At 39.9% G+C, this 23,251-nt stretch overlaps 1 protein-coding gene across 2 annotated transcripts in view; it reads right to left on the reverse strand.

The window, feature by feature from the left end:
- The window catches only part of DOCK4 (dedicator of cytokinesis 4), a 487,691-nt gene that overhangs the window by 117,273 nt on the left and 347,167 nt on the right, over positions 1-23,251 (reverse strand). For both annotated transcript variants that reach the window (XM_081243754.1, XM_081243753.1), the window contains exons 18-23: positions 22,281-22,378; positions 22,089-22,172; positions 21,796-21,896; positions 19,396-19,477; positions 18,174-18,344; positions 7,393-7,585 (exon numbers count right to left, since the gene is read on the reverse strand). In XM_081243754.1, the coding sequence (XP_081099880.1) occupies positions 7,393-7,585; positions 18,174-18,344; positions 19,396-19,477; positions 21,796-21,896; positions 22,089-22,172; positions 22,281-22,378 (729 nt within the window). The remainder of the gene's footprint in view (positions 1-7,392; positions 7,586-18,173; positions 18,345-19,395; positions 19,478-21,795; positions 21,897-22,088; positions 22,173-22,280; positions 22,379-23,251) is intronic.

Here is a 23,251-nt window from a genome sequence, read left to right on the forward strand (position 1 = left end):
TGCATCGGCAGGCGGACTCTCAACCACTGCACCACCAGGGAAGCCCTGCGTTCGTATTTTAACCCAGCTTAAATGGGAAGTAAGTAGGTTGCACATCACATTATCACAATCCAGTGTGCAGTGACTCCACGTGCTGGCACTCGCCCTGGGTGCCCAGGAGAAAGCAGCTATTCCTAACACCATACTTCAACGCAAACCACGGCAGCTACTTGTGGCACTGGAAACAAGACACACATCCCGGCTCCACTCCCCGCCACCCCGGAAATCTGTGCATATGTGATTGAGTGACAGATAAGAAATGAAAAGATAGGGGTTCACCCTTTCCCCAGAAACGTGCTTGTTCATTCAATCAGTATTGAAGAGATCAGAAATAAGGTCAGAGAACAAAGTTGAAATTGGATGGTGAGTAGCCCAAAATATGTACATTTACCTTTATTTTCAAACGCCACAGATAAAACTTAGGGTCGGCTACGATTTTGGTGATGCATATTTTTCATTTTAAGTTCTATGTTCAGAGTGGCGCATTACCTAAAACTCCTAATTTTATCTTTTTCTCTTCTAGGGAAAGATGTGGAAATCCTTTTCCAAAGAAGCCCTTTTCTAAGTACTTCTTTAAGAACCTGCACTTTAACATGGTTTTAACTAATATATACACCTTAAAATTTTTATGTGTGCATATCTTTAATAAAAGCCAAGAATAGAGACTGAACAACTATGAAAACTACGAAACTCTCAGCAAGTGCTTTCAGAGCTCCCTGATGGTGGAGGCCACCCAGAAAGGCCTTCGCTCCTAAGTTTTTCCACTTTGAGCAAGGGGACCTGGGGGAAAACACAGATAAGGGCAGTGAGGAGGGAGTGGATGAAGGAATTGAGACTAGAGGGGGCAAAACACTAAAGATATTTTAACAAAGGCTTTCTTGAGGTCTCAGGGGATTTTTCAAAAAAACAAAACAAAACTATTTTTATATTGGCTAACCAACATGAAATCTACATTAAAAAAACTAAGGTCTGGGCTTCCCTGGTGGCGCAGTGGTTGAGAGTCTGCCTGCCAATGCAGGGGACGCGGGTTCAAGCCCTGATCTGGGAAGATCCCACATGCGACGGAGCAACTGGGCCTGTGAGCCACAGCTACTGAGCCTGCGCGTGCTCCGCAACGGGAGAGGCCACGACAGTGAGAGGCCAGCGCACCACGATGAAGAGTGGCCCCCGCTCGCCGCAGCTAGAGAAGGCCCTCGCACAGAAATGAAGACCCAACACAGCCAAATAAATAAATAAATAAATTTATTTAAAAAAAAAAAAAAAAAAAAAAACTAAGGTCTTTACACTTCTTCCAGTGGTCCTGCATTATCATTCTACTTCTAGGGAAAAAGAGCAGCCCTTATTCATGCAACTCTGCTCATCTTTATAAGGCCCATCTACTACAGCACAAGCTCTGGCTAATAGAAAAGCTTTAAGCAAATGGCATTTTCAAAAGTGAAAGAAATTTAATCACTTGCAGTGACAGAGAAGTCAATACTCAACTATGCTTTAACTATAGTTCTAAGAAATAAAAGCTACCAGGCACCCGTCAACTGTAGTAATATTTCCTTCTTAAAGTTGTCAAATTAATAGATAAACCATCACACATCCTTCCTTTATATTATGGCCTAAAATGGGAGGTGGAATGGGGAGGTGGAGGCATTCATTCCCAGAATAAACTGTAAGAATAGTCTAATAGTCCACCTTCCTCCCTCTCTCCTTTACTTTCATTGCAACCTTGTATCAAATCCACAAAAGAGCTAACAGGGACCGAGAAGTTTCTGGTGAAAAGGAAAAAAAATGACTTTTGGATGCTTTCTTAAGAAATCCCTACCCTAAGAAATCTGATTCTTTATTTTGTAGGAAAAGAAAGTAGCACCGTCATGTTTCTCGTCATTACACACTCAGTGCACTTATCCTCACCTCTATTATCTGTGCTGAGGTTTGCCTGATAAACTGCTCAATTATCCCAAAGTAGAAATGTATATGACTTTTTCTTAGCAAGCAAATAGCTCAGCAATGACTACAGACCTCTGCTGAACAATTCAAGTGACAAGCAATGGAGCCCAGTGCAAATGTGATGCAAAACCACAGTCCCCCAGAGCCTGACCTTGCTGTCTGAGAAGACTCAGCACCTGCCCTCTCACCCCCATTGCTCAAACCATCCCTCTGCTCCCGCTCTCCACAGTTCCCTGCCCCAACCTCTATACTTCAAATCTACTCTTTTTGCCATTGCTAAAGCTGTCTTCTCCAACATCATTGAGACCTTTTCCTGGCCTTCAAAAAACAGGAAGAATAGAATTGTGGGGAAAGAGGAAAAAGTCAGTTGTTCAACTTTTATACCTTAAGTATGTCTGACTGGACCCCACATGATTTAGACATCAAATAACAACTTGCTTAAATTCCAAATCTGAGCTAAGTCTTTCAGGTCTGGCCAGATGCCCTAGACTCTCACCTTGAGGGTACAGCTCAAAGGGGTTGACTCAGTCCTGCCTGGCTGTGGAATGCCTCCAGCCCTGAGGCTGCCCCTTGGCCCTTAACTCAAGATGGCTTGAACCTTCCTATCGCTTTTTTCATTCCCTTCTGTGGTGCTGACCTTGTATTCTGTATGTATTAATTTCTAATCTAAGCTCAACTAGAGGTATTCTGCAGCCATGCTGCTTCCTTTGTGTGTCTCCTCCACTTTTTTTCTCCTTGGGATTTGTGATGGTTACTTTTATATGTCAGTTGGACTGTGCCATGAGAGCCCAGATATTTGGTTAAACATTATCTTGGGTGTGTCTGTGTGAGTGTTTCTGGATGAGAATAACATGTGATTTGGTAGACAAAGTAAGCAGATTGTCCTCCCCAATGTGGGTGGGCCTCACCTAATCCGTTGAAGCCCTGAATACAAGGAAAGGTGGAGTAAGGGAGGGTTTACTCTCTCTGCCTGTCATTCAGCTAAGAAGTCCATCTTCTCCTGCTTTCAGATTTAGACTGGAATTTATACAATCACCTCTCCTGGTTTTCAGGCCTTGGGACTCAGACTGGAACGACACCATCTGCTTTCTTGAATCTCCAGCTTGCCAACTGCAGACTTTGGAACTTCTCAGCCTCCATAAGCACATGGGGCAATTCCTTATAATAAATCTCCTTACACATACATACACACACGCACACAAACATACACTATTGGGTCTGCTTCTCTGCAGAACCCTAATATAGGATTCTAGTACAAAGCCAACTTTCAGAACTTTCTCTCTCTCCTAGGGGCTTGTAACATCTACCGTCTTGTTCTCCAAAATGTTTTGAAATTTATTTTCTTAAAGTGTGGGCCAATTGTGCTCCACATGCCTTTCTAGCTAATATGAACCCCCAGAAAATAAGATCACTTTCTCAGATTCTTCTCACTACTCTATCACTAACCAGTTCATCTTTGCTGATCAGAATTCAGCTCAGAGTAGCAATTATCTTTGCCATACACAATGCTCTGAGAAATGGAACTGTCATTAAGGCAGTCAAGAATTAAGTACTTTGTCTTCAGCTGAATACATAGCCAGTTGATACCCTGTAACATACTTATCCCTACTTTATTTTGCCCTGTTCAGATTTATAATTTTAAGCAGAAAAGTGTCATTTGTAACTTCCATCTGGCCAAGATGTGTGTACTTGCATGACTGCAGCACTTCGTGTTCCATTTATTTTACTTTCAATAAGTAAATAAAATTCATAGACTTCTGAGTGTTTTTGACCTTCTACGCCATCACACTGCTTCTGAACTGTTTGTTTTACCCATATGTAGTAGGCAGAATAAACAGTTGCCCCCAAAGATATCTACATCTTAATTCTCAGAACCTGTGAATATGTTATGTGAAAAGAATATGTTAGATGAAAGAGATTTTGCAGAAATGATTAAATTAAGGATGTAGAGATAGGGAGATTATCCAGGTGGGCACCATGTAAACATAGGGGTCCTTACAAGTGAAAGCAGCTAGACAGAGTCAGAGGGAGATGTGAAGACGCTACACTGCTGGCTTTAAAGATGAAGGAGGGGGCCACAAAGCAAGGAATGCAGGTAGGTGGCCTCTAGAAGCTGTAAAAGGCAAGAAAACGAATTATCCTCTAGACACTATACAAAGGAATGTCACTCTGTTGACACCCTGATTTTGGCCCAGTGAGAAGCATTTTGGACTTCTGCCCTACAGACATGTAACATAAGAAATTTGAGTTACATTAATCCACTAAGTTTGTGGTAGTTGTTGTAGCATCAATAGGAAACTAAGAGGCCAAAACTATATGTAAAACACGAGTCTGATTTCACCATATTTTGGTGATGCTATTCTTTTTTTTTGGTTATGCTTCCTAGGTAATATTTACCCATTCTCTGTCATTTGGTTATAGGTATTTTGGGGGAAATAAGATAAAACTGGGGCAACCAAATTCCAAACTCCCTTTAAAAACTCCTTTCCTTGTTTTAAGAAGTGTGTGTACTTTTTTTTTTTTAAGTAGACGTCAAATGTATTAGACTTAATCCCTTTACCTGTTGTTCTCTACCAGAGCCTCTCTTACTATGGTTCTCTGTATCCACACAATGCCCTTAGTTACAGTTTTATATTGTCCCTCTTCTTCTTCCAATTAGACAGAATCTGCTTATTTTTGTGAGATTTGCCATGGCCCTTGTAGGGTTCACACTCTCCTCTTAACCACCAGCCAAGACCTCCTACCTGGTTCTTTGACACGGTCTACAGAGCCAATGATTTGCATTGCACATCTTTGCCTCCAGTATCTCATCTTTCAACCAGACAACACAGATGTGCTCCATCTATCCCCCAAGTCCACAGTTTCTGACTTAGAATTTCAGCCACTAGAAATACTTTCTAGGTTTGCTAACACTATTGCTGGGTCCCATGTGACTTAAATAGAGGGTAGTTTGAGCCTTGGAAGGCTCTCAGAAATGCCTGCTGTTTTTCTCCATGAAGATGGTCTCCTTCCAGATGTGCCCTGCCATTTATACATGATGACGGTCTATTTTCCTCAGTAGTGAGTCACTAAACAGCAAGCTAATTCTATCTTCCTGGGGCACTGACAGAAGTCGACCCTCTTACTAGCATCTGCACATGCTTCTAAGTGTTCCATTGATCGGGAGCTGCTTTGCTTCCCAAAAGTTTATGCTTCCCCATAATTATCCTCTATGGTGACTGTCCCACATATCATCAGAGGCAGGTTCCCCCACCTCCCCTTCCTCCTCCACACCAGTGTCACCATCACTAAGTCCCAGCACTGGCTCTGACCCTCTCCTTCAGATCACAAGAACAGACCCTCCAGGGTCCACACATCCTTGGTCTCTAGAGTCCCTCTATCCTGGCCCCAGTAAATAATCTCATCACCTCCCACAGAGAGCTGGTATCTTTTCTTCCGGCTTGTAGCAGCTACTTTTTGTTTCTCCTAAGTTCTGATTTCTCTACCACCTCCTGAGCATCAGTAATCAATAAGAAACTGAGTCCACAGACAGAACACATCTCCCAGGGGCAAATAATGAACACAATCGCCCCAGATAATTTCCTTATATTTGAAAACAGTTTTCATTACCTGTGTTGCTCTTTTGGTGTCAGATTTTAACCTAACAAAGAATTATCTGGCCTGTGAGGGAGAAATATGGTAAAAATCGACTATTCTTCTGAGAGGGGAATGAACTCTTCTCAGTTTGATAAAAAAAAATTGAAAGTCTAGTCAAATTGGGATGCCTGGTCTGGACCTTAACCCCTTCCACTTCACACCACCTTTTCTTAACCCTGGAGGAAGCCCTAACCACTGAAGCAGAACCTCTAGGGCTCTCAGGGATAGAGTTTGAAAACTACCATGAGAAACATCTTTTTTCCAGGATGAGATGTGTTTTTATGTGGAAAAATCAGAAGGTTGAACTTTCTTTCATGTTGATTGAAGCATTGTTTATTTCAGAAAAAAAATCAGAAACATACTAACAGTCTATCAACAGGAGAAAAAATAAATTAACCATTATCTATCTATCTATCTATCTATCTATCTATCTATCTATCTATATTCAGTGGAATACTATACAAGAGTAAAAAAGAACTACAGCTATATCTAGTAGCATGGATAAATATAAAAGTGTAATATTAGTCAGAAAGAAGCACTCTACTTAATGACATTCAACATAATGTCATCATATAAAGACTAAAAGATGAAAAAATTTTCAAGAGGTTAAAAAATGTTTTTATAGCTACAGAATAAAGGCATAGAAGATAGAAATGGAATCTCTGATAGTGGAAACTTCTATGAAGGAAGCGAATATATACAAGAGGGCCTGAATATTTCTATAATGACAAATCTCTTAAAAGACCTAGAGCAAAATATCTGATATTGCTGAGATCTGTTAATGATTTACTCATATTATGCTCTATTCTTGTTTCTATGTTTAAAATGTTTTAGGATAAAATAATGTAAAAAAAGGTTTATTAAATATATTTTAAACACCATTTCAAAAATACTGCACTATACACACATATCTGCATTCATGTCAAAACATAATTCTCAGAAGAATTTCTAAAAGTTTTTGATTCCATGATAATAACAGAAACTTCTTAAACTTTAAAATGAGACTGGTATTTTATTATTTTTTTCAGAAAAAAACCAGAAGAAAACAAGAGGCAATGGGATTTAACAATAGATATTATGACAAAATCAATTTAGTAATTAGTCACTTGCTATTAGGATAAAATAAAAATGACAGTACACTGAAACTTTCACCAGTTTCAGAATACAAATTGATGGAAAACTTTTAAGGACAAAAGAGACGAATAAACAAAGATCATAGCAGGTCCCTGTAAGCATCTCTGAAAGAAAAATGTTAAATTTTGTTGAATGTTAAAAAAAAAAATCTAGAGCAAGGGAAAAAGCATGCCCTACACTACAACTTATGATTAGAATTAATAATTTAATCATTAGAGTTTTCATTCTTTCTAGAAATAAAGTTTAAAGAGCCATACTTTTGTATCTGACTCTTTAATAAACTTATTCTACCATCCAAATAAACAATGCTTTTGAGAAAGTAGTTTTTAGTTTCCTTTTTTTTTTTTTTTTTTGTGGTACGTGGGCCTCTCCCTGTTGTGGCCTCTCCCGTTGCGGAGCACAGGCTCCGGACACGCAGGCTCAGCGGCCGTGGCTCACGGGCCCAGCCGCTCCGTGGCATGTGGGATCTTCACGGACCGGGGCACGAACCTGTGTCCCCTGCATCAACAGGCGGACTCTCAACCACTGCGCCACCAGGGAAGCCCTTTAGTTTCCTTTTTAATTGCTTCTGCTGACCTATAATGACAAAATGTAAATAATGGCTTTCTAGAGACACTGTTTCATCCAAGAGACCCAGCACCTTACCTGGGTTGGTATACAGCTGGCTTTCCACGGTTTTGCCAATGCACTGCAGTTTAACTGCTTGCAGGGCGTCATCCACGTGCACGATGGTTGGCAGACTGCCCAGGGTGTCCTGTACCAAGTTGGCCACTTCCCGGACATCAAAGAGCTTCAACAGCTCTGAGTACACAGCTGGGAAGGAGCTCAGAAACACAGCCTTAAAGAAATGAAATTTAAATCAATTCCCAGATATGACCTGAGAAATCAGCTATAAAATGTCAGTGAGTTTAAGATCGTGACAAATATTTTTGAATGGTAGAAAAATGAATGTAAAATGTTTCTGGTACCGAAACTAAAAAGACTAAAAAGGTTAAAAGGCAAAATTTAGAAAAAAAAAAAAGTGTACCAAAATAGAGCAATTTTTCAAAATATGTAAAGGTACAACATAGTAAAAACTGGGAAATTCTGTAAAACTACTGACATTAGCAAGATGATGGACAAAATGCCCAGAGAATCAGCAGAATGCAGCATGATCAAATGGAAAGAATGCTCAACTAAGACCTGGATTGTAATTATTTATGTTTCATTCTTTTTGGATAAGCTTTCTGAAGTGCTCATTTAAATCTCATTTACTTTTAAGAAGCCAAACACATTAATTCTCTAAAGCACTCAATTTATGATTAAAGAAAAAAACATAGGACATCAGAAGGCATCAGAAGACCTATATTATATGTAGGACTAGTTTGGCTTCTAATAAACTCTGTGACCTTGGACAAATCTTTTTAACCCTGTAGGTTTCAGTTTCATCACCTGTAAAACAAAAAGATCATTAGAAAAACCCCTTAGGTTTCTTCAAGATATACTGAAAACCCAGAACTGTCTGTATTCTTTATATAAGTAAAGAAACCTGATAATTATATTTTAAGGGGAAAAAAATATGCTAACATCAAACCCTGAGGGGCATACTTTAAAAACTGGGCTAGGAGAAGACCTTCCAGATGGCAGAGGAGTAAGACAAGGAGACCACTTTCCTCCCCACAAACACATGAAAAATACATTTACATGTGGAACAACTACTAAAGAACACCTACTGAATGCTGGCAGAAGACCTTAGGCTTCCAAAAAGGCAAGAAACTACCCATGTACCTGGGTATGTGGCTGACAGGGTCTTGGTGCTATGGCTGGGTGTCAGGCCTGACCCTCTGAGGTGGAAGAGCTGAGTTCAGGACATTGGACCACCAGAGATCTCCCAGCGCCACATAATATCAATCGGCAAAAGCTCTCCCAGAGATGTCTGTCTCAATGCTAAGACCCAGCTCCACTCAACGACCAGCAAGCTCCACTGCTGGACAGCCCATGGCAAACAACTAGCAAGACAGGAACGCAACCCCAGCCATTAGCAGAGAGGCTGCCTAAAATCATAATAAGTTCACAGACACCCCAAAACACATCACTGAACGCAGTCCTGCCCAACAGAAAGACAAGACCCAGCCTCATCCACCAGAACACAGGCACCAGTCCCTTCCACCAGGAAGCCTAGACAACCCACTGAACGAACCTTATCCACTGAGGGCAGACACCAAAAACAACGGGAACTAAAAACCTGCAGCCTGCAAAAAGGAGACCCCAAACACAGTAAGTTAAGCAAAATGAGAAGACAGAGAAATATGCAGCAGATGAAGGACCAAGGTAAAAACCCACCAGACCAAATAAATGAAGAGGAAATGGGCAGTCTACCTAAAAAAGAATTCAGAGTAATGATAGTAAAGATGATCCAGAATCTTGGAAATAGAATGGAGAAAATACAAGAAATGTTTAACAAGCACCTAGAAGAACTAAACAGCAAACAAACAATGATAAACAACAAAAGAAATGAAATTAAAAATTCTCTAGAAGGAATCAATAGCAGAAAAACTGAGGCAGAAGAACGAATAAGTGACCTGGAAGATTAAATACTAGGAATAACTACCATAGAGCAGAATAAAGAAAAAAGGATGAAAAGAATTGAGGACAGTCTCAGAGACTTCTGGGACAACATTAAATGCACCAACATTTGAATTATAGGGGTACCAAAAGAAGAAGAGAAAAAGAAAGGGACTGAGAAAATATTTGAAGAGATTATAGTTGAAAACTTCCCTAATATGGGAAAGGAAATAGTCAATCAAGTCCAGGATGTGCAGACTCCCATACAGGATAAATCCAAAGAGAAACATGCCAAGACACATACTAATCAAATTATCAAAAATTACATACAAAGAAAAAATATTGAAAGCAGCAAGGGAAAAACAACAAATAACATACAAGGGTATCTCCATAAGGTTAACAGCTGATCTTTCAGCAGAAACTCTGCACGCCAGAAGGGAGTGGCAGGGCATATTTAAAGTGATGAAAGGGAAAAACCTACAACCAAGATTGCTCTACACAGCAAGGATCTCATTCAGATTCGACAAAGAAATTAAAATCTTTACAGACAAGCAAAAGCTAAGAGAATTCAGCACTACCAAACCAGCTTTACAACAAATGTTAAAGGAACTTCTCTAGGCAGGAAACACAAGAGAAGGAAAAGACCTACGATAACAAAACCAAAACAATTGTGAAAATGGTAATAAGAACATACATATCAATAATTACATTAAATGTAAATGGATTAAATGCTCCAACCAAAAGACATCTACTGGCTGAATGGATACAAAAACAAGACCTGTACATATGCTGTCTATAAGAGACCCACTTCAGTCCTAGGGACACATACAGACTGAAAGTGAGGGGATGGAAAAAGATATTCTGTGCAAATGGAAATCAAAAGAAAGCTGGAGTAGCAATTCTCATATCAGAAAAAATAGACTTTAAAATAGAATCAATCCAAGAAGAAAATATAACAATTGTAAATATTTATGTACCCAACATAGGAGCACCTCAATACATAAGGCAAATGCTAACAGTCATAAAAGGGGAAATCGAAAGTAACACAATAATAGTACGGGACTTTAACACCCCACTTCCACCAATGGACAGATCAACTAAAGCGAAAATAAAGAAGGAAACACAAGCTTTAAATGATACATTAAACAAGATGGATTTAATTGATATACAACGACATTCCATCCAAAAACAACAGAATACACTTTCTTCTCAAGTTTTCATGGAACATTCTCCAGGATAGATAATATGCTGGGTCACAAATCAAGCCTTGGTAAATTTAAGAAAATTGAAATCATATCAAGTATCTTTTCTGACCACAATGCTATGAGACTACATATCAATTACAGGAGAAGAAACTGTAAAGGATACAAACAGATGGAAGCTAAACAATACACTACTAAATAACCAAGAGATCACAGAAGAAATCAAAGAGGAAATTTAAAAATACCTAGAAACAAATGACAATGAAAACACGACAGCCCAAAACATATGGGATGCAGCTAAAGCAGTTATAAGAGGGAAGTTTATAGTAATACAATCCTACCTCAAGAAACATCTCAAATTAACAACCTAACCTTACACCTAAAGCAATTAGAGAAAGAAGAACAAAAATACCCATAGTTAGCAGAAGGAAGACATCATAAAGATGAGATCAAGAATAAATGGAAAAGAAATGAAGGTAACGATAGCAAACATCAATAAAATTAAAGCTGGTTCTTTGAGAAGATAAACAAAATTGCTAAACCATTAGTCAGACCCCTGAAGAAAAAAGGGAGAAGATTCAAATCAACAGAATTAGAAATGAAAAAGCAGAAGTAACAACTGACACTGCAGAAATACAAAGGATCATGAAAGATTACTGCAAGCAACTACATGCCAATAAAATGGACAACCTGGAAGAAATGGACAAATTCTTAGAAAAGCAAAACCTTCCAAGATTGAACCAGGAAGAAATAGAAAATATAAACAGACCAATCACAAGCACTGAAACTGAAACTGTGATTAAAAATCTTCCAACAAACAAAAGCCCCGGACCTGATGGATTCACAGGCGAATACTAACAAACATTTAGAGAAGAGCTAAAACCTATCCTTCTCAAACTCTTCCAAAATATAGCAGAGGGAGGAATACTCCCAAACTCATTCCATGAGGCCACCATCACCCTGATACCAAAACCAGACAAAGATGTCACAAAAAAAGAAAACTACAGGCCAATATCACTGATGAACATAGATGCAAAAATCCTCAACAACATACTAGCAAACAGAAACCAGCAGCACATTAAAAGGATCATACACCATGATCAAGTGGGGTTTATCCCAGGAATGCAAGGATTCTTCAATATACGCAAATCAACCAACGTGATACACCATTTTAAATTGAAGGATAAAAACCATATGATCATCTCAATAGATGCAGAAAAAGCTTTTGACAAAATTCAATACCCATGTATGATAAAAACTATCCAGAAAGTAGGCATGGAAGGAACTTATCTCAACAAAATAAAGGCCATATATGACAAACTCACAGCCAACATCATTCTCAATGGTGAAAAACTGAAACCATTTCCACTAAGATCAGGAACAAGACAAAGTTGCCGACTCTCACCACTATTCTTCAACATACTTTTGGAAGTTTTAACCACAGCAATCAGAGAAGAAAAGAAATAAAAGGAATCCAAATCGGAAAAGAAGACGTAAAACTGTCACTGTTTGCAGATGACATGATACTATACACAGAGAATCCTAAAGATGCTACCAGAAAACTACTACGGCTAATCAATGAATTTGGTAAAGTAGCAGGATACAATATAAATGCATAGCAATCTCTTGCACTCCTATACACTAATGATGAAAAATCTGAAAGAGAAATTAAGGAAACACTCCCATTTGCCACTGGAACAAAAAGAATAAAATACCTAGGAATAAACCTACCTAAGGAGACAAAAGACCTGTATGCAGAAAACTATAAGACACTGATGAAAGAAATTAAAGATGATACCAACAGATGGAGAGATATACCATGTTCTTGGATAGGAAGAATCAACACTGTGAAAATGACTACACTACCCAAAGCAATCTACAGATCCAATGTAAACCTGTAAAACTACCAATGGCATTTTTCACAGAACTAGAACAGAAAACTTCACAATTTGTATGGAAACACAAAAGACCCCGAAGAGCCAAAGCGATCTTGAGAAAGAAAAACGGAGCTGGAGGAATCAGGCTCCCTGACTTCAGACTATACTACAAAGCTACAGTAATCAAGACATATGGTACTTGCCCAAAAACAGCAATATAGATCAATGGAACAGGACAGAAAGACCAGAGATACACCCACACACATATAGACACCTTATCTTTGATAAAGGAAGCAAGAATATACAATGGAGAAAAGACAGCCTCTTCAATAAGTGGTGTTGGGAAAACTGGACAGCTACATGTAAAAGAATGAACTTAGAACACTCCCTAACACCATACACAATAATAAACTCAAAATGGATTAAAGACCTAAATGTAAGGTCAGACACCATATATAAAATTCTTAGAGGAAAATATAGGCAGAACACTCTATGACATAAATCACAGCAAGATCCTTTTTGACCCACCTCCTAGAGAAATGGAAATAAAAACAAAAATAAACAAATGGGACCTAATGAAACTTAAAAGCTTTTGCACAGCAATGGAAATCATAAACAAGACGAAAAGACCACCCTCAGAATGGGAGAAAATATTTGCAAACGAAGCAGCTGACAAAGTATTAACCTCCAAAATATACAAGCAGCTCATGCAGCTCAATATCAAAAAAAACAAACACCCAATCCATAAATGGGCAGAAGACCTAAACAGACATTTCTCCAAAGAAGATATACAGACTGCCAACAAACACATGAAAGGATGCTCAACATCACTAATCATTAGAGAAATGCAAATCAAAACTAAAATGAGGTATCACCTTACACCAGTCAGAATGGCCACCATCAAAAAATCTACCAACAATAAATGCTGGAGAGGGTGTGGAGAAAAGGGAACCCTCTTGCTCTGTTGGTGGGAATGTAAATTGATACAACCACTGTAGAGAACAGTATGGAGGTTCCTTAGAAAACTAAAAATAGAGCTACCATATGACCCAGCAATCCCACTCCTGGGCATATATCCTGAGAAAACCATAATTCAAAGAGTCATGTACCCCAATGTTCATTTCAGCACTATTTACAATAGCCAGGACATGGAAGCAACCTAAGTGTCCATCGACAGATGAATGGATAAAGAAGATGTGGCACATATATACAATGGAATATTACTCAGCCATAAAAATAAATGAAATTGAGTTATTTGTAGTGAGGTGGATGGACCTAGAGTCTGTCATAGAGTGAAGTAAGTCAGGAAGAGAAAAACAAATACTGTATGCTAACACATGTATATGGAATCTAAAAGGAAAAAAAATGGTTCTGAAGAACCTAGAGGCAGGACAGGAATAAAGATGCAGAGGTAGAGAATGGACTTGTGGACATGGGGAGAGGGAAGGGTAAGCTGGGACGAAGTGAGAGAGTGGCATGGACGTATATACACTACCAAATGTAAAACAGATAGCTAATGGGAAGCAGCCGCATAGCACCGTGAGATCAGCTTGGTGCTTTGTGACCACCTAGAGGGGTGGGATAGGGAGGGTGGGAGGGAGATGAAAGAGGGAGGGGATATGGGGATATATGTATACATATAGCTGATTTACTTTGTTATACAGCAGCAACTCACACAACAATGTAAAGCAATTATACTCCAATAAAGATCTTTAAAAGGTAAAGAAAACAAATAAAATACACTTAACCCCACTTTATATTATAAATATTTAAAAAATATTGAATAATCAATTTTTAAACAAATTCATTGTATTTGTGATGTACCAGGAATTCAGAATAGTCAAATAAAGCAATGATTGTCTCTGAAAAAAATAAAAAATAAAACTTAAAAAAAATAAATAAAAACTGTGTTATTAGGATTGTACATCAAAACAAACTCAGCCTTTTAAAATTCCACAAAAGGAGGGCAGTGGAAAGAAAAGTCGATCAGCCTCAAACACTTGGTGAAGGAAGAGGCACATTTTGTAATATGAGATTCAAGAGTTGGTGGGTTTACCACTGAGATCTGACACCAGGGGAAGGTAGGTCAAGTCTACAAGTGCTGATGATTCAAACACAGAATCAAATTCAAATTCATGGAGTTTTGTATTTACCTGTATAGCAGCAGCAGAAATTGTAGAAGAGCCAAGACCTGTTTTTGATGCCAGAACCATCAGAATACTTAAGGTGCTGGGGTCAACAGCTATGTTTTCCCCTTGACTCTTAAAAATAATAGATTTTCTTGAATGTACTTAAAATTAATAATCTGATATTCCCTGGTAAAGACTGTATTTATATAGCCTTCATTTCACTCTGCAAAGAGCTGAGTCATACAGATGAAATTTAAAAAAATTAAAATAAAATGAGCCCAGCTTTCTGGTCACTAAAGTCACCTAAGCTGACTTTCCTCAGGAATCCCTTAATTTATCCATCAATTCTTTATTTATACCTCTTTATTTCAAAAAGGTATTTGAATGTGCTTTCAGTGTAAGATACAATTATTAAAAAGGATAAAGGAACAAGGACGTTGTGATGAGGGCAGAAAGACAGTTGTAATAGGTATCTAAGCTAAAGATTTTTACTGAAAATAAAAATAAAAACATGATTTTGTTTTGACCTTCTTGGTAGCCAAGGCAAATAGAGAAAGGTAATTAATAGGAACTTGGGGCAGGGTCTTGGGCCTCAACTCCTTCTGCCATTCCTCTTTTCTTGGGGTTTCCAAGGTAGAGACCTGTCCCTGGAATGGGAAACCAAGATCCACTGTATATAGCTGACTTAGCCTTCAGTCCTGCCCAGGGCAGGGCTCCTAAGGACAGAGTCATTAACAGGCTGGGCTTAGGCCAGGAGTACTAAATGAACCTGCTAGTACCAGGATGGCCAGATCTATAGAGGAGCCATCCATTGATCCAAACTGAAGGATTGCTGGGACTGCTATTCTACCTCCAGGAGATGGCATTTGCTCTGAGTTGTAGCCCACATGGAAAAAATGCAAAATGGAGCAAGGATACTGGGTTTCTGTCTTTCAGGCAAGAATCTTTAAGGACCAGTGGATAACCATGGCTCTGGACATGGTAGGCAGAGTTCTAAAATGATCTCCATGAACTTTGTCCCCTGATGCTGTTCCCATGCAGAAGTTTTCTCTGGCTCGTGGTGGGGGAACTCAGAGATTTGAAGCATGAGAAGGATTTGACAAACTGTGCCTGGCTTCGAGGATGGAGGGGCCACACACAAGGGAATGCAAGTGGCCTCTAGGAGCTGAGAGCACCCAGCTCCTCCTCCCACCCTTGGCTGACAGCCAGCATGGAAATGGGAATCTCACTCACAAGGAAACTGATGCCTGTCAAAAGCCTGAAAGATCTAGAAAGTGAATTCCTCCCCAGAGCCTCCAGATAAGCCATCAAAGCCAACACCTTGATTTTGGCTGTAGGACCAAGACCTGACCAAGCCTTCCAACCTACAGAACTTGAGCTAATAAATGGGTGTTATCTAAAGCCATGGTGGTCATTTGTTATGCAGCAACAGAAACCTAACTATTGGATCAATCAGATTAGTGACACCTTCCTTCTTGGAAGAGAGAGCTAAGAAGGTGTGGGGTCAAAGGGGGACTTGGAATGGGAAGAGGTGTTTAGCATTCTCCCCAAACATAAAGGAACAAAGTCCTCATTGCTTAATGAAGAAAACTAACCCCTTCATTATTTTGTATAAATTTTCTCTTAGCATCAAAGTAAATAAAATTATCATTTCAAAATTTACAAGTATAGGAAACTGCATAAAATAATAGAGAATGACTTCAGTAGAGTTTACAAAGATATTTAGAAACCATTACACATTTTATATATCATCTCTTGATAAAAAGCTAAGGGCCAAAAAAGAAGAATCAAATATGATTCTTTGAAGGTGCTAAAGTTGTTTTACTATCTTTTTTTTTTTTTTTTTTTGCGGTACCCAGGCCTCTCACTGTTGTGGCCTCTCCCGTTGCGGAGCACAGGCTCCGGACGCGCAGGCTCAGTGGCCATGGCTCACGGGCCCAGCCGCTCCGCGGCATGTGGGATCTCCCCGGACCAGGGCACGAACCCGTGTCCCCTGCATCGGCAGGCAGACTCTCAACCACTGCACCAACAGGGAAGCCCTGTTTTACTATCTTGATGGAGGGGTAGAACTTAGAGAATCAAGAGCAGTTGGAGTTCAGTATGTTAAACAAAGAAAAGGAGGCTGCTCTATATTGTGGTTGTACCTCAGCAGCCGAAATCATCTCAGGGTGACTGCTAGGGTTTGGTGGAAACACAACTAAGGTAAAAGAATATTTCTCCAACTTTAAAGAAGAGAAAAATCTCTTGAGTCCCTACAAAGGCATCTCATTAAGAAACCATGACTTAAAGTTACTCTTAAGAGTAAGAGAATATTTTTCAGTTATGGATTAAGTAAGTTTTATCCCTGTAACTGATAAAGGCTTGTTTTGTTTTGTTTTGTTTCAGAAAAATCTCAAAATGAAAACTCAACTTTTCAATAGCTTTTGTAAAAGTAGTGAACTTCTGAGAACTTTGATCTAAAGGAATATATGTTAACCTGTTAGAGTATCCTTTTCAAATATCAATGGCTGATAAGTAGGGTCTGGTTAGTGGGCAACTTAACACTGAGGCTTCTGGCAAGTTTCCTAACGTGCAGTGACTGTACCATTGACAAGAGAAGCCAAAATGACATTAAAAGAGCCTGTATCCTTAACCAGATGGAAGATGAGTCCACCTCTGCAAAGAAGAAAGTAACAAGAATAGCCCCCAAACAGTCAGAAAACCATGGCTCTATTATTGGGGGGGGGGTACATTTCTAGTGTTTTGCCATTATATATGACGCCTTCCAAATGTCAAATGACACCAAATTACAATACTCTTAGGGATCTAGTTTTGTCTCCTAATCTCCCATTTTATACCCCAACTCTCAGTGATTATAAGTCTCAAGTCTCCAGGGAATGGTAGTAAAGAGGTTGCTTCTCCATCTGACAAGTTATTAAACCAAGTTATTAGAATTAAACGTGTACAAGAAGGATTAAGAAAGTATAGAGAAAGATATTCAGAATTATCTCTTGGCACATGTTCAAGGCCACGCTATTTGGAAAGTGTATAGATCCTGTTCTTAAACAAAACGTGGGGAGCTACTCCTGGTCATAGAATTTGGCAGCAACCGCTCAGCACTGGTCATAGCAGATCAATCCCAGGACAATTAGCGTCAAGTTAAATAAGACAAAACAACACGCAATTTAGCTGAGACCAATATAATGAGTCTCAAGTCCACAGATTAAAATGCAGCACAAGGGAGTTCTCTGGTGGTCCAGTGGTTAGGACTCGGCGCTCTCACTGCCGGGGCTCGGGTTCCATCCCTGGTCGGGGAACTAAAAAAAAAAAGCAGCAAAAGGCCTGGGGAAAACAACTGCAGCAGATTGGCTACAGCGAAATTCCTTCCCCTTGGCTGACAGTGACAGGGTGTCTCTATCAGTATGTGTTCTAGAAACTGGAATGGAGGTTGGTGCAAACCAACAGGCTCTACATTCAGAGCGAGAACAGTCCGAGGAAAGGCAACCTAACTTCTGCTCTGCTGGCGTTCGGAAGCTGAGGGACTTTTTAAAAGTCTATTCAAAGTCAGTTAAGCTACAAATATAAGCTGGAGCTACAGATTGCTGATGGAGAAAATATTCACTTATGCGGCTGTGTAAAAATAAATAAATTGGACTCATTTTTCCTCTATTCAGCAGAGACGAAAAAAAGATTACCTGTGATTGAGATAATGCTCCAGACCCTTTGCTTTCTTGTGAAAGAAAAAAACGGACTGACATGAGGAGCTCCTGAATGCAGCGGCGAAATTCTTCTTCATTCTGGCCCCCGGTGGCGAGGGAAAACAGCCTTCGAGACTGAACGATATACTTAAAAATATATTCTTGGGCCTTAAAACAAAAGTTTTAAAACGTTAGTTTCAAAGGAAACCAAAGGTATTTATTTGACGATGACACAGCACAAAAACCATAGCACAACATTAGACTTTTAAAATATTGACTTAAATACTAAGGCCCCGTGAGATTTTTGAACAGTATTTACTCGTAGGGAAAGAGCCATTTTTCTCTGATGCCTAATGAGAGAAGACGTATAGATAATTTTTAAATTCTATGTAATTCTTGAGAGGTATGAGCATTAAATGTTTCTGATCCTCAGATGATTTTTTAAATTTAATCAACAAAGAGACAGTGGTCTGTTTTTCAAAAATTATTTTGCTTTGCTGGTAGGTACTCTTGCCACTTGCATTTTACCTTCAATTGGCCCAAAATGACAAATTTATAATGAGTAAAATGCTTGTTTTTTAAAATGTACACCTGTTTACTTTTATCTACTGACATCAAATAGGGTATACTCAATTATAGAAATCAAAAGACTGCCAGAGATGTTACTGGACAATCCTTTTAAGAATCTATATTCTTTATAAACATGTTCGCAGGTAAGGTATCAACATCTCCATATATACTGAGCACGTAGGGCCCAGAGATATGGGCAGTGTTAAACCATGAGACCCAGTAAAACCTCAGGTTTCCTCACTGTGATCCCTGCTAAGCCATCCTATTATCCTCTCTTAAGACAAATGGCCCTCAGATGGTCTCTGTCAGGGTGGTGGAAGCAAGAGCCAGGAACTTCTAAGCTTAACTGCCCATCTGCGGTCTTCTCTTCTTTTCAACCCTTCCTCCTGCCAATCCTAGACTTCAAGTGTTCAGAGCCCAGAGGAGTAAGGATTCAATGCCAGGCAGATTCCAGTGGGCAAGCCTGGCAAAGTCCCTTTCAAATTTCATGAGCTCTGGAGTAGCCATAAACTGATTAAGATCCTTGAATTGGAATGTCAGTAATACATCATCACCAATTACTGTCTGTGTAGAGGAAACCAATTCGTTTAGGCATCACCACGCAACAGCACTGTTAGACTGTGATCTGTTATTGACAGCGTGTCATTACCTTCAACACCTCCTGGATGTGCTCTTGTCTCTCCGCTTCTGTGATCCTGTCCACATACCACTTGAGCACTTTGATGAGATCTCTAAAATACAAGGAGACGTGCAGAAGGTAGAATTGCTCTCATTCTCAATTAAATGCCAACAAATCAAATGCTTATGTTTATCATGAGGAGCCTTCATTTCCCAACAGTTCTCACATTTTTCTGTCCAACTGCCATAACATAATAATTTTACAAAGTCTGCATATCAACATCACTACCCCTTTTCTGAAGCTGAAGAGAGAAACAACACTTCCTCCCAGTGAGATTCCTTTCAATCTGGACATATTCCATCGGCCCTGCTGTTTCTGGCAGTGCTTCCAATGGGTGAACACACATATCTGAGAAAAGGACTCTGGCCAAGGGAGTGCCTGAATATGACTGTCATGGTCAGTCTCGGACAACTGCTAATTGGGATTTCCTCCCCAGCGACTACGTAAACAGTTGGATGAAATATTCGGCTGGAGGCAAAAGGGGGTGTGGGGAGGGATGAAGGTAATAAATACCTCCCCATTTCCAAGCACACCCCCATGGAGTTATCAAGCCAATTCTCTGACCTATGGAAGAATGAGGCTTACCGTCAAAGTATGCCTTAGTAATTTCCAGAAAACCCAAGTCTCATGGTTTTAAGAAACAAAATTTGAATTAACCTCCACCCCCCCCAAATTCTCAAGATTGCAGTTGTGTGACCGTTAACACTGGTCAGTTCTTGGTTTCTAGGAAACAGAGCAATTTTAAAAAATGCTCCTCTTTTCTGTCGGGAGAGAATCCATGGATGTGCCAGTAGGTAGATGCTGCTGGGAGTTGCTATTTTGAAGATGATCTGTCGGTGAGTTCCTGGCCACCCACAGCTCAAGACGATTCCACGGGCCTTATTTGTCTTATTAGGACTTATTAGCTGCCTTCCTGGCCAACCTGAAATTTAGAAATTACACCCTCGTTCTCTACCTTCCAATGACAGTCTCAGTCGGAGGTGGTGACCACCTCACACCAGAGCCCAAATTGTTAGGCCAAGGGGCAAAGTCGGGCCAACATTTCAAAACTATCCCTGTTGTTACATTTCACCCTCTGAAAAACTCATGTTGGCAGAGGGTCAAGTCTTGCAAAAATGACTCCGTTCATTTAAACGTCAGAGGCGTAAATCTTACCAGGCCATGGTGGAGAGTACCCAAAGGAATGGGATCAAACGCTTAATTGATTACCTACTATCTTTTATACAATACGTAGATGGGGAAAACCCTGATTCCGTGCTCTTTAAACACACCTCTGGGAATAGATGATTGTGCATGTACATACCCATAGATGCTTAAAGTATAAGGTAAAAACTTTGGCAGAATAGCAATGACAACAGTGTAATGTGGAGATAGAACTTTGGGGTACATTTCAGGGCTGTATTTAAGCAAGGCCCCAAACCGGGAAGATGTCACGATAGGACAGAAAGAGGGACATTGTCATCTTCTGGCAACTATCACCTGGGCTACGTGGAAACAGGAACCAGCTAAAGCATGTCATTATTCATGTACTTTCAGCCTTGCTTGCATAATCTGAGCTGACAGGAAAGGACCAGCAGTTAAAATGGCAGCTGGTAACAAAGGGTAGAGTCCAATGGCTGAACTGCTTGCAGCCAGGGACCAGGTCTTCATATGATCAGCACAAAGCATAGTGCCTGGTATGCAGCAGGCACTCAGTAAATATTAACAGATGAATGAACAAATGACTTTAAAATGGTACGATGGGGCCTCCCTGGTGGCGCAGTGGTTGAGAGTCCGCCTGCCGATGCAGGGGATACGGGTTCGTGCCCCAGTCTGGGAGGATCCCATATGCCGCGGAGCGGCTGGGCCCGTGAGCCATGGCCGCTGGGCCTGCGCATCCGGAGCCTGTGCTCCGCAACGGGAGAGGCCACAACAGTGAGAGGCCCGCATACCGCAAAAAGAAAAAAAAAAAAAAAAAAAAAAAATGGTACGATGGCAAAGATTGTTTTTCCATCATATTTCTTTCTTAAAGACATCTAGAATCATCAAGGAGTGTGGTGATTAAATGGGGCTCTTGACAGCCAAAGTGAAATAACCAGATATTTTAGACTAAAGAATATCAAGTGAAATAGAGACAAGAAGAAAATACCTTATATTTTAGGTTTCAGGAATAGAATTCAGGAAGTTCTTTTTTTCCCCCTTTTAATCAAACTAAGTTCCAGCCATTAAAATAAGGTGGGTGAGAAAGAAGAAACTGTCTCAAGAGACACTTCAGTGGTTGTGCTTCATTTCTTCCTACACTCCCTTTTAAATTTTCCTGTATAGTTGGTTCTGCTTTAAAAAGCTCAAAAGAAACTACTTCTACACCAATTACAAGATAAAGGGCCTTACCTGTATGCAAGTGCCCCAGCAAAATGACTCTCAATATAAGTGTCCATTACAGGTTTAAAATGATGAAATTTGCTATCTTGCAGCAAATTTATTATGTGAACCTAAAAAAAAAAATTTAAAAATGGAGCTTTATAAAACTGAACACAAACCAAGATTTTTTTTTTGGTAGAGGGGAGGGGGAAGGTTTCTTTTCAAGTAAGCTCATGCTATTATGTGCACATTTATAAACAGCCTTAGGAAAGTCAAAATTAAGAGACAAAATTAAGATATAATTAAAGTGAATTTAAACTCACCAAAGAATCAAACACTTTAGACCCATATTTTTGGGAATTTTCATCTAAAATTCCAAACAAGGTATCCAGTGTATCTTGCAGAAACTGTTGGATAAAGAAGTAAAAGCATAAATAAAATATCCTCTGTCCTTCCCCTCTAAATATTCTTTATCCCATGAATTTCTAAGAGAGGGATAACAAAATAGCGTATACCTTTACTATCTCTGAGCCATCGATGTCTTTTAATTTAGAGAGACAGCCTGTGATCTTGTCTGGGTGGGTTCTCCATTTCAAAAGATCAAGCATATCACCTTTCCAAACAGAAAAGGAAAATTAGTTGCCTTAATAGAGAACACAAAAGTGTTCTACTGTAAACGCTGAATTCTTACACACATTGCCTCTTGGTCACCCAAGTTGCAGGCTCCCAGGCCCTCCCACTAGGCCTCTAAATGGCATTTATTACAGTGTATTCTAATTATTTCTCCCTTCCCAATGCCCTTGACTTACAAACTCCTACTTATCCTTCAGTTCTCAGGCTAGCTATCTGTCTTTGTCCCCACTAGACTGTAAATTCCAGCAGAACAAGAAGAGTGTGCGAGTTTGGCCCTAACATAGTGCCAGCAACTGAAACAGGGCAGGTACACAGCAGGCACTTGGTAAATACTGGCTGAATGATTTTCTGCCTCCCCCCTTAAAGTGGGAGATTCTTGAGGGTTGGGAACCCACTTTATTCATATTCGTGCCCCCAGCATATAGCACTCTGCCTAGCAACAAATTCCACTTGGCAATGAAGGTCTTCTTGACAATGTGGCCCAAACCTGGCATGACTAGAAGGTCCCTGCACAGTGATGACAAAGCCAGTCAATTGTCAGACCATCTAGTGAGCCTTTGGACCTGAGAGGGCCAGTTCCTGGACTCCATGATCATCTTCCATCCTAGACTCTGGCCCAGCTCTTCAATTTCCTCCTTTCCCTGAACTGACAACACGTGGGCCCTGAGTCTAGCAGGGTCCTCAGGGAACCTCTTCACCTCGTGAGGGAATAAATCCTTCCCTCATCCTTCCTGGGCAGAAGGTCCTGAACCTGGTGTCCAGCTTCACTGGTCTCCAAAGGGATCAGGGAGACAGTGGTGTCTGGAGGCCAATGAAAGCAGTAAAAACTGACAAGGCACGTGCGAGCAGGATG

The sequence above is a fragment of the Mesoplodon bidens genome (assembly GCF_964165515.1).
Source record: "Mesoplodon bidens genome assembly, chromosome: 9".
Taxonomy (NCBI): Eukaryota; Metazoa; Chordata; class Mammalia; order Artiodactyla; family Ziphiidae; genus Mesoplodon; species Mesoplodon bidens.